The following is a 12,947-nucleotide window of genomic DNA, read 5'->3' as shown; positions in this document are numbered from 1 at the left end:
TGATGAGTTGTTGCGCGCAGGGTTAGTGGCACCCGAGGCCTTGCGGCCGTCACGGGCCTGCCACCACGTGGCGCTGACTGGGATTGCACAGGGTTAGTGCCACACGAGGCCTTGCAGCCATCACGGCCCTGTCACCACGTGGTGCTGACTGGGCTTGCACAGGTTTAGTGGCACACGAGGCCTTGCGGCCACCATGAGCCTGCCACCATGTGGGGCTGACTGGGCTTGCACAGGGTTAGTGGCACCTGGAGCATTGCGGCCAGTACAGGCACCCTGCCACGGGACGGTGACTTTGGGTGCACTGAGTCAGTGGCACCTTAAGATGCTGAGTGGGTGTGCAGCCTGCAATGATGCCCCGTCCCGGTGGTCCAGACAGCTCAGGTTTTGTGTGCCCTGCTGGACCACAGTGTAGGCCAGAGCCAGCGGGCAGTGCGGGCCTACCGCCACGTGGTGTTGCTTCCGGGATCACAGAGTTGGTGGCACCTATTGGGCTGAGTGGGTGTGCAGCCTGCGATGAGGCCGGGTGCCCTGGTATGTCCTCTGCCATGGAGTAATCCAGATCCAGCACCAAACGTGAGACCTGGTGACCTGCAGAGTGGGGCGGCATGGTATGGAGTGTGCCATGTCCGCGGGCCCCGGGCTTGTGACCTGCAGCGGCACGTGGTGGGACCTCCTGTCTGCACGCCGGGTGGAAGGTGAGCAGTGCGGCCCGGGTGTGCATGGGAGGGCATGCTCCGATGGGCAGCGGGAGGGGCTGGGGTGCCTCTGTCTGGGTGTGCATGGGCGGGCAGGCGATGTTGTCTTGTGCAATTGTGAGTAGTGTACCAAACATGTAGCTGGATTCTGTTTCAGATAACGGGTCTGTCTCAGATGTGTAACCTAATGGACTGCACTACATGCCGGCAAGTGGTTGGAAACACACCAGTGGCAGCAGGTGAGCAGTGTGGCCTGGGTGCATAGAGGCGGCGCTCTCTCTATCTCTCTCTCTCTTTCATTCTCTTCTTCTTCTCTTTCTCTCCCCCTCTCTTCTTCTTCTCTCTCTCTCTCCCTCTCTTCCTCTCTCTCTCTCCCCCACTCTCTTCTTCTTCTCTCTCTCCCCCTCTCTTCCTCTCTCTCTCTCCCCCTCTCTTCTTCTTCCCTCTCTCTCTCTACCCCTCTTCCTCTCTCTCTCTCTCTCTCTCTCTCTCTCCCACTCTATTCTTCTTCTCTCTCTCTCCCTCTCTTCCTCTCTCTCTCCTTCGCTCTCTCTCTGTCCTTTGATGTGCGCAGGACACACCTTCTCATCATGATTTTTGTCTTGCAGACTGTGACCTACGGATTGGCCCAAGGGGAGCCGCAATGTGTCTTCATTTAATTTCTGTGTTCATTTTAGTAAAGTTTGATTTGTTGCTTCGGAAATTAATGTGTGATGCTCATTTTTGTGATGACACATGCATGTCACCAGTTGTATTCTGTGACATCATGCGGATAATTTTGTATGTGATTGGGTGTAGCTGATGTGGCATGTCTTTGGTCGAGGGGGGCTGGGGAGGGGGGGTCCTGGGGGTGGTTACAGCAGGTGTTGTTTCCCTTTCGGCCCTACGTTCTGCATGTTCAGTTGCCCGGGTGCATCTGTTGTTCTTCAGGTGTGGCTCTGGGCTGTGCTCCCTTTTGTGGTGCAGGCTGTGGTCCGACTTAGCACCAGGTCAGAGCAGGTGTTATTTTCCTGCTGCTAACGCGCCTTATCGCCTGTTTCGTGTTCTCATCACACTTCTGTCTGGTCGTTGTGAATGTTGTGGAGTGGTGTTGTCACCGCTTTGGGCACAGGAACACCTACTCTGCATCTCATTAGCGATAGTTGCGGGGGTCTTCTGTGGCGATGTATTTTGCGGCTGCCATCGCAGGTAAACTGGTGCTGTGGGCTGTTAACACTAGCTTGTGAATGGGGCAATAGATTTATCACCACTTTGGCTGCGATAAAGTGCCGCTAACTCGGCGATAAGTCCTTTTGAATATCCCCCAAGATGTATCACACAACAGGGCGCGATTGTGTCATGCTAAATCTTGTTAAGTGTATTTTTAAAGCCCACTATCACCAAAAGGGTATTCTGGAGCTGAGCAGTGGTGTGGTCTAACCGTGGTTATGGTAGGTTGGTTATTTGAAAAACCAGGTCTTCAGCTTGAATGTAAAGAACATACAGAAAGCAATGTTTTCATTGCTTTCTACACTTCTGACATGGTCAGTTAGGCACTAGTAAAGCCGATCGCATCACTTGCTCAACATTGGCATAGCAAGACCGATTGGCTTGACGATTATGTGTGTGTATAGGCACTGGTTCATCAAAGTAAAGGGAGAAAAATAAAAGCATGCTCCAGTGGGTTCATGCCTAACTTTGGAGCAAATGTCTAACTTCTGGAACTCAGAAAGAGTTGCAGAAGTACTCACTGGAACCTGTGACTGCCGCATCTTCAAAAATCTATTCTGATGTGTATTTTCTCAAGTTGGCAAGTAATGGGAGTACATTTCCCGAAGCAGATATCGCCAAAAAGTGCAATTACATTTAAAACTTGTTTATGACATTGAAAATGTTCCCCTACCTATATAACTTTCATCAATTTTCAGATAGTCCGGCCGCATGCTCCCTTGGAAATACAATTGTAGCTGCCTTGATTGAAGTATATTTGCTGGCTTTACCAGTTGCAAACTGACCTTCAAATTATTGTTGAATACCAACAAATTTGGAAGCTTTGGGGTGACCTTTTAAGTTTCCAGATGGACCTACCCAGGAAAATCCCAAGCCTCCATAGTACTAGGTTTTCCTGCACAGCAAATTCCACTCTAATGCCGTAATTTCTTTATGACAAATTCCCATATACACGATTAAAATCCCACCCTTCCTGAATCAGTGAATCAGGAATGCCATTTTCTATTTACAAATTATGTTTATTACATGCATAAATTGCACTTCATGTGCACAAACACTACTAGAAACTGAGCCCACGGTGAGCGCTGATCTGTATCTTGCTCATACTTGATCTGATCTGAGCATTGAAAAAAGGATACTTCCTTTAGGGGTGGGGTGGGCACATCTGTTAAGTTGATTAAAGATTTGTTCCTAAATTACACACTTACAAGCGATTAGGTCATGAGAAATGGAAACAATACATTAGATTTTAATAATTTGTATTTCTTGGGAGCTCTCCTAATATTGCTATGGCAGTCAGTTGTTCGGTTGTGTTTTACATCTCATTTTTTAAAGTTGCTTACGTATCAATTCCTGGCTTTAACATAACGTTTTATAAACATTTATCTGTCTCGTTAAACTGTAATTAACAAAATACCTTGTCTGGAGGTGAGTGGCAGAGCGGGCTGGTGGCATATAATTCACCCTGCATGATGTCTGCTTCTTTCAACCTCTGACTGTGACATATAGGGACCCAAGAGGTATCTCCGGGAGTGCACTTGTCTTTCGACCCTTGACTCTTGGCACTGTAATCCCTATTAATTTCCTCAAATTGTTATTGAGTCTCCTTCTGTGCCACAATATCCAAATCAGCGGAGGAGTTTGCAGGGGAACATCGCTCTTTTCCAACTGACAGCAATGCATATAGTTTAGAGGATCTGAAATACTAACACGTTTTTACTTTTAATTAACAAATAATGACGCTCCGGACATTTGCAAAGAAGATTCAAGTTCAAAGAGAAACAGCTCTTTCTTGACTGGAGCTTCTGTTTAGTATCATTTTCCTTATTTGAGTCTTGTCTCTGCGTGGAGTGAAGTAAAGTTACAGCGCAACAGGTGTTTCTGGATAGTCCTTCCTTTGTGGTTGTGTTTACATCACATGAGCCACAGGCGGGCTCATGATTTAAGGGAAACAGCTTTTTCCTGGAAGTACTTCCTATGTAGTCATATTTTAGATTCAAGAATTAAGGGCTGGGAAAACTCCAAGGGGAAAAAGCAGTTTCTGGGAAGTAGTTTCCGTCTGATAGCAAATTGTTTTGTCTGGTTACCAATGGCGTGGCATGGATCATATCATAAACCAATAATCTATTCACGAACCATCATATCTTGCCATCATATATTGCAGTGATCTTTAAACAACAAGTCCAGTTTGCATGCATGGGCTCATTAAAGTTTTGGTGTGAACCCCTACTCTATCGTCTATTGCAGAGATTGGCTCTGAATACAAGTAACTGGTAAGCAGGGTCACTTTAAAACTGCAATTAGTTATTTATAGACCCTCACGTATCATCCCACAAATGCTCACAAATATCACTGGAAGGGAACACCAAGTGCAGAAAAATGAGGGCAATGGCTGGCAAAAGGAGCCAAGAACAGCGACGTAGACAGATAAATAGAACTATCAAAATAAGGGTAAAGGAGTGAGTCACAGATATAGGAAATCTGAGAGAGGAAAGTAAGAAAGAAAGAAAGAAAGAAAGAAAGAAAGAAAGAAAGAAAGAAAGAAAGAAAGAAAGAAAGAAAGAAATCCTAAGGATGGAATTGAAAAAGGGCACTATGAAGGGAAAGAAAGAAACGGACAAGAGAGAACAAAAGAAAGAAACAAATAACTAAATGAGTAAAAAAAGAAAAGAAAAAAGCAGAGCGAACCAGAATGAAAAGGAGATATAATGAAAGTAACAAACAAAAAAAAGAAGTTTTCAAGAGGGAGAAGCCTTGATTCAGCAGAGATCTACCTCCAAATTTTTTCAGTCCAGGTGGGCATGGCCTCAGACAGTTGAGGAAGACCGAACTTTTGCTTCATGTCTGTGTCATGTTATGTCAAGTTGTTTCCTGTCATCTTATGCTTATTTGTACAGCGCAGAACTCACCCAGGAGAGTAAACTAGCACTGAAGCAGGAGCTGTATGGGCTAAGCCAAGGTAGGGACCAGCTGAAGTGCATGTTCTTCAGTGTCTTGCGGATTTCGAGAACTGGGGATGCGGCACTGATGTGCAGGGGCAGGTCATTGCAGGCTTTAGGAGCAAGGTAGGAGAAGGCAGGACTATCAGATCTGGTCCTGTGTATGCGAGGGGGTGTAGAAAGTGTGAGGCTTGCTGAGCATAGGTGTCTGGTAGGTTTGTGAGCGTGCATGCGGTTGTTGAGGTATGTTGGGACAATATTGTGTGAGGCTTTCTATGTGTGCGTGAGGAGTTTGAAAATAATGGGGCAGATTTATAAGCCCTGTGCGTCACTTTGTTTCCCGCCGTTGCGTCACTTTTGTGACGCAACGGCGGCGCAAAGCCAGCGCCATGCTGCGGCAGATTTACAACGTGACGCATCTAGGGAGATGCGTCACGTTGTAAAGCTTGCGCCACATGTGGGCGTACCTTCATAGGGAGGGCGTTCCGGCGCAGGAACGCCTCCGAAAAGTGGCTGAGTGAAATCTACAAGATTTCACTCAGTCACTTTTCCGGCCATGCTGCGTCAAATCCCTGCGCCTGCTTGAAGCAGGCGTAAGGATTGACGCAGTATTGTACCGATAGGGCACCCCCGAGCCTTGCTGGAGCTGCGTCGCGCTTGCGACGCAACTCCAGCAATGCGCCGACCTTCCGCCATCAGATGCGTCACGCATCTGTTTATCCTTGCGCCACGATGCGCTGCATTGTAAATGCGGCGCATCTATTGTGGCGCAAGGGTAAACTTGTGTGACGCATCTTCCCTGGCGCATCCATGCTGATTTGCAGGGATGCGCCAGGGAACATAAATCTGCCCCAATGTGTAAATGTCCAATTTAGGCAAGCAAACGGTTATGTCTACATGGAAATGTTAATACATGGACACCTAATGGCAGTCTGAATATGGACTATGTCCATCCGGCTGAAATATATACAAAAGGCAGGCGCGGCAGACGGTGCAGGCACGGTAACAGTGGTGGGGCAGTAGTGGGGTGGGGCAGTAGGGGGGAAAATGGACAGATGACGGGATAGGGAAAGTAAAATAAAAATAAAAACACTTACCTCGCTTTCCCTATCTGTCATCTGTCCAGTTTTCCCAACAACGCCCACCCCCTACCCGCCCCACCACCCCACCGCTGTTACCTGTGCCGGCCACGCTTGACAAGAGTATAATAAGACACTTTCGGAATAATCTCAAACAGGTGAAATCAATAGTGATGCAATGTTTTATGTTTTTTTGCTAAATATGTATGCTATTGTAGTGATCAGACTATTATTTGATTTCATCAGGCTGTAATGATGCGATTACAATCTAAATCCATAACAAATTAAAACTCCAAAAGAAAATCAACAGGTAATAATTTCAGACAAATTATATGAAAGTCTTTCCTCGAAATATTCAGTTTATAAAGAAAGGTATCATCATGCATAATATTTTCTTACCACATGGCGCAGAACTTCCGCTTTCATCACCATTTGTTGAACTGTCACTCTTATTGACTGTCTGAAAAAAGTGAACAGAAAACGTGAAGTTTTGTGGTGAGTCTGACACATAATGATAACGTGCACAGGATTTGGTGAACCTAATTATATTTTTGTGACATATACACTGCTCTCTGGGCACAGCAGAGTTAATTAACAACGATGCTGGTGTAAAAGCATATGTTTTAATTAGAAGTCGCAAGGGTTTCCCAGGCGGTAATGCTGTTGTTTTAAAAAGAGCACAAAAGTAATGGTTTGTAAATGAAGTGTGAAATGTGTCACTGGGTTCTCGCTTTTCTCTTTCTTATGCTGCCCTCCTCCTAGCCATGGGAGGGGTAGGGAGACTCTTGGCGCCAATATCAAAGGTGTGGGGTGTAAACGGCATTGAGGAGGTATCCTCAGGCTCGCTCTGTTGATTACTTGGGGTTCTTCTGCCCACCTGGAATTCTTACTACAGCGTGAGACCCTACGAGAGCCTCGGTAAAACGCAAGTTCTATCATTTTTCATATATTTATTGGATGTGTGTTTATTTATACATCTTCCTACATCAAATGCTGTGCAAATGTATGTATTGAACTGCATGTGAGGGTTTGAAAATGATGTGTATATGTCCAATTTACGCAAGCAAAAAGCTATGTCTACATGGGAATGTTAATACAAGGACGCTTAATGGCAGTCTGAATATGGACTATGTCTATCCTGATAAAAGACGGGAATTGACAGAAGGGCTCCTTTCTCAAAGTACAGAGCATTGAAGTGGAGTAAAGTTAACAGATGTCCTTTCTGCGACTAAGACGTCGAGCGCTGAGGTTGTTGCATCCTCAGCTTGGTGGGCTTTCTCCACTGTACTAGGACAGTTAAAAGGAAGACTCTTGTGACGTGTGAGTGGACTTTGTGTGTGTTTTCCAGGATTATTGGGGCCTGTTGTGTGAGATGTTTAAGCACTGGAAAAAAGCCTGTAGGTCTGCCTTATAACTTAAAATGCCACTTTCACTGATTGGTGTTTTTCTTTTGTGTGCAGTATTCTGATAATTTGTATAGATGAGTGGGGGAATGCAAGTCAACGGATGGATAAATGAGGCATACATGCAAGGATGTGTGACTAAGCACGTGGTTAAGAGTGATTAGGTGCATTGATGATGGATGAGGGAGTGCATGGACAGAAGCATCCAATCATTGTTCCGCTGACTCACAGAATTCTCAAAATCAGTAATTTACACGACCACACACACAAACCTCAACAATCAATGCAGAAGATCCTTCAGTTATGAGACAGACCAAATGCAAAAGCAGTACTTGCTTATCTACAAGTATTGAACAGACAATGCAAGCGCTTTTATTACAAGCAGCTTCAGTGAGAACTTACTTTGTAAAGTAGGGATACACCATAGACAGTTAAAGTACAAACTTCCAAAGAACACGGATCATATGATCACAGGTGATGCCCGTATAACCCTAGCAGAACCTGGGCACAATCAAATACAAAGAAATAGGGTTCCCTGACAGGATCAATCAGCCTAAGAGATAATTGGTCTATAATAATTGAGTTGATTATTATTAGACAAGCCAATTCAATTGACGGAAAATAATTTCATATGATTGTCTTAAATTGTACAGTCCCATAAACATATTTCGATATGCTTAAACATACAGTGGATCCTCCAAATTTACCAGTCACACTGAACACAATGTACCTAATAAAGGGCAACTTGGTTGTCCCAGGCTGAAATACCTACTATGTGTCAAGTCATGACACCTGAACAGACTCTGAGAACATCTAAACCAAATGAAATAGTATTATGTAATAATCTTCAAATTTACTCTGTAGAGAAATGCTTCTTCTCACTTGTTACCCATTGGTGCATATCATGGGAACCATGTACTTGTGTAGTGAATATTTGAAATCCTTTGTCTAAAGTCCTATAAAAGGATCTGCTTTTTCACGGTTGTGCAGCTCCCCTTTTCCTACTTTTAGAAGGTGAATCTATGCTGGATATTCTGCAGTATCTATGCATCCATGATTTATATGATTTTATATTGACATGATTGATGCTCCAGTTTACATGTTTCTGCTCTTATAATCTTTGAATAAACCTTTAAGACTTTAGCATGTGTCATTTTTATTGAGAATGTAACAGCTTCATTCAATGTACACGATTTATTAAACAGAGACAGATCCAGTCGGGGAGCTCAAAATGTATGTACAGGGACTGCACCAGTCCTGGTCCAAGCAGTAAGCACATATTGGGCAATTAAATGACAGACAGATTTGATCTACAAAAATAGAGTTCATTATCTATCATTGGACAAGCAAATTCAATTGACGGACAAGAACTTCACATGATTGTTTCAAATTGCACAGTCCCATAAAGTTAGATATGCATGAAAATATAGTCCATCCTCCAGATTTGGATGAGACGAGTCAGTCAGAACAGGAAGTGACATCACTGGATTTCCCATCAACTATCTGAACAAGCAATGACATGACTCCTCACCCTCAGAATGTACTTAATGCTGGCCGCAGCGTGAATGCGCAGTGTATGCACACAGCGAGACCGCCAAAGTCAAGCCTGTGTGTGCCCCTGCACCAGGACCATGCCCAGTGCAAGGAACCCTGGTCCTCTGCCCTCCAGCTGTTACCCCGCTGCAACCCTTCATGCCCTCAACCCTGAACACTGTTCTACATGCTGTTACCTTGCTGCCCCACACAACACAGAGGGAGTGTTTTACTGCACTTCCTGCAAGTTTTCTTGCACTTACACACACCCAACAATTTCATGCAGACTTCTCAATGCCTACTACCTCACCAAACACAACACAGAGATCACGGACCTGCTGCATGACAATGGCCGGACCAACTTTTCCTCATGAAATCTGGATCGAACCATTAATTGTCCGCTGCCATCGCCACAGCCATCACTCCCGGATACAAGATTATCAGGCAAAACAGACTTCACAGACCTGAAGGCAGAATCACCATCAAGTATAAGAAGACCATCAGCTACAGCACCTCCACGGACATGTCATCCTCCAACATGGAACAACTGTCATTCAAGCTCCATGTCACAACCAACTTCACTCCGATTGGCACTATAATCTGCAGACCACTAGGAACATTCACTAACTTCACCAGCACCATCACAGGCTTCTTCGCACCACTCACTCTTGACGTTAGCAAATACATCCTACTTGGAGACCTGAACTTCCACCTGGAAAACCAATCTAACCCCAACTCAAATGTACTCATGAATAACCTCATGAGCCTGGGCCACAACCAACGAGTGAAGGGACCTACCAATGCCATTGAATACTATTTTCACCAGCTTCAATAACATTATTGTCAACAAGTCCACACTGGTGTCCTGGGCAGAACACGCCATTGTCACACTCAGCACCCCGGTCCCAGTCTAACACACATGCACCACCACCAGACCAGGGCGCCGCAACTGGAACAGAATCACTGACAGGGGATGACAGAATGCTCTCAACAACTGACCTGAGCACAGCAACAACCTCCCCAAAGCTATCAAGAATTTCCACAAATGGATCGCCTCCTGCGCCGACTCCCAGGCTTGCCTCTAACATAGCAATAAAACAAGATTTACACCCCACTCCAGTTGGGACACAGAGGAATTCAGTTTGATGAAATGCCACTGCAAACTACTGAAACACAAATGGAGAATGAGCAAGGACAAAACACACAGGAGCACATTCAAGTCAGCCGCAAGAAGCTACCACCGAATGATCCAGATCAAAAAAAGCACTGCACTGGCAGACCCCATCAATACCAGCACCAATAGCAGAAAAGGAATCTTCACCGGTGTGATGCATTTCGTCTCACCAGATGCCACCTCCAAAATGATCATTCCCCTGCAGGACCTCTGCAACAATCTCTATCAATTCTTCAGCAGCAAAATCACAGACATTTAGAGCAACTTCAAACCATAATTGGAACAGACAGATTTTACCAAACAACTCCCGATCTTATCCAAAGAACCAATGCTAACTACATGGCCCATCATCACTCTAGAAGAAACTGCTGCTTACATGAAGTCCGAGGTCCCTGCCCCCACCACGCCTACTCCAGAGGACTGCAAAGCATCAGAGCTATGGACACACCCAATCTGAATACTGCCACCTGTTCTGTGACCTTCCCAGATGCATGGAAACACATAACTGTCTTCCATTGCTGAAGAAACCATCCACATACCTTCAATGCTCGCCAACTTCAGACTTATCTCCCTGCTACCATTCCCTGCAGAGGTCTTACAGAAAAGAATCAACAAGCACCTCACTGAATACCTCATTGACCACCAACTGCTTCCCACCACTCACTCTGGTTTCAGGTGGAATCACAGCATAGAAACTGCCCATATTGCCGCAACAGATGACATCATGAATATTCTGGCCAGGGGAGACAAGGTGGAACTCATCCTCCTAGACCCCTCTACAGCATTTTCTCTGTACTGACTATTTTTGTTATAATTGTTTTAAAACTTTTTATTGCTCTAGAAATTAGTTTTTGAGTGATCCCAGTCACTATTTTATTTAATCTGCTAGTTTTATTAGGCCTGAAGTCGTGGAGGGTGGTGACTCTTATCACTGGATCAAGAGTATTAGAGCCAAGCCATCAGAGGTAAATTGTGGGGTGATGGAAATATTGGGGTTCAGTGGAATATTGGGGTTTGGCTCCCACAAACCTGGTGGTACAGGATGATTGAGTAAGACCACTTTCTTTTTAGTAGCAGTCCCAAAAAAGATTTTCCATGATTTAATGCCTGGTCCATTGAAAGAAAGGAGTTTTGGAACTCTGCCAAAATTTACAGCACTAGAACTTCCTAAGAAGTGACTGGCTATGCATTCCTGAACAATTTGGAGTGTAGTTATGTCTAGGGAGAATTGAGTTTGTGAGTGTGCATGGAAGTATGAGTTTATGAGATGGATGTTTGCTTCTGTTATGAGTTGTTTTGGTATGCGATGAGGATTGTGGGTTCAGTTGGTGGATTGGTCACTGTTGTGCTGATGTAGTATTCATATTTGTAAATGCATTTGAGGTTCTACTAGTTTATTGGTTGGTTTGGTTATCGGATTCATCGAAATCCAAGATCTAGAGATATATAGGTTGCCTTTGTCTGTAATTATGGTGTGTACATCAAGGCACCACTTACACATTGATAAGAACTCTGAAATAACCAGTTTCTTTTTTTGAGTCTGCATGTTTAATTAATTTGAGTTGGTGATTCTTGCTCTTGAGTGCACGGGAGCAAGCATTGGACACTCTAAACACAGCCAGCGCAAGCAGTGCTCGCGTTGGAAAAAGAGGTAGAATCATCGTGGCACAAAACAATATATATGTTGCAACGTTTAAAATAACCGCGAAAACGGAAAATAGGTTTTAAAGATGGTTTTTAAAGAACCTAGTACAAAAACATGAGTTTGAATATGTTTTTTAAAGAGCCATGTATTTAGTAATATGTATAGTGCAATGATTAGAATGGATTTTGTTTGTTATTATTTTTGCATGTGTTGGTAGCTGTTGAATGTCTGCTTTTGTTTTAGGATTTAGCGACGTATCCGCAACCATCCCAACGTCATTGTGAAGATACTCAAAAACAAAAAAACAAAAAGATTTTTATAAAAAAATTATATTGCCACTATTTTGGTAACTAAGGTGGCTCTGACAAGAGCCTTTGTGTTGATTGTGTGTATATGACACTTACACATAAGATCAGATGCAGAGTTTTAAGATACTTAGAAACACTCTGTTGCCTTTGTCTGTAAAGTGCACTCCATCATTTCTCTAAATTCCATGCATGTCAAAACGCAGGTTGTTGTTATAGATTGAGACCATGTTATGGCATCTGAGGAATGAAGAAATAGTTTTATTAACATGTTTCCTGGCTTTGTCAATCTATGGACAGAATGGATTTGACCACTTCCATTTCTGCCTTTGGCACATATTAGAGTACACCATGAAAGTGTGAGGGAAAAGCGACATCAGTAAAAGTATTTTTCATTAGGATTTCCAGCCCTACCCCAGTCAATGTGCCTAGATCATTGCCACCACAGTGCGCATTTATGAGGTGAGGAGCTCCGCAATCCACAATGGTTTTAGCCAAAGTGAGCATTAATCCTCTCTGTTCAAACCAAGTAATCTACACATTTGGCAAACCCAAGTCCCTGTCAATACCTCTCTTTTTTGCAGGCTCTTTAGCCCACTAGACAGCTAGGGCAAACAATCCACACTCTAAGCAGTTTAAAGTGGAGGAGCAATAGCAGTCAGGAGAAGGTTGAAGCTGAATGAGGTAGTTTCCCAAATGAAAAGCAGTTAAAATAGAGGTGTTTTTTTTTATATATATATATATATATATTTTATTGGATGCTGTAAGCATGTGAGTGAATACAATTAGGTAGTGTGTTGAATGCAATCGCTAGACATCCAATTATTGGCTGTTGTTTAAAAAACTAAATGCAATACAAACATGGATATGCTTTTGAATCTGTGGGGTAAACCACACCTGCTGGAGCTCATTTGGAAGTAGCATGTTCCTTCTAGAATATGCTATGAACATGCGACCTACTTGTT

At 44.0% G+C, this 12,947-nt stretch overlaps 1 protein-coding gene across 2 annotated transcripts in view; it reads right to left on the bottom strand.

The window, feature by feature from the left end:
* The window catches only part of LOC146796129 (GTPase IMAP family member 6-like), a 292,397-nt gene that overhangs the window by 182,466 nt on the left and 96,984 nt on the right, over positions 1 to 12,947 (bottom strand). For both annotated transcript variants that reach the window (XR_014969543.1, XM_085628508.1), the window contains one exon: positions 6,322 to 6,382. Coding sequence is in view for 1 of the 2 variants with exons in the window: in XM_085628508.1 (XP_085484634.1) it covers positions 6,322 to 6,382 (61 nt within the window). In the remaining variant the exon portion in view is untranslated. The remainder of the gene's footprint in view (positions 1 to 6,321; positions 6,383 to 12,947) is intronic.

The sequence above is a fragment of the Triturus cristatus genome, chromosome 10 (genome assembly GCF_964204655.1).
Source record: "Triturus cristatus chromosome 10, aTriCri1.1, whole genome shotgun sequence".
Classification (NCBI taxonomy): domain Eukaryota; kingdom Metazoa; phylum Chordata; class Amphibia; order Caudata; family Salamandridae; genus Triturus; species Triturus cristatus.
Note: the sequence above shows the minus strand (reverse complement) of the source record. Positions and strands in the feature narration are given on the sequence as shown.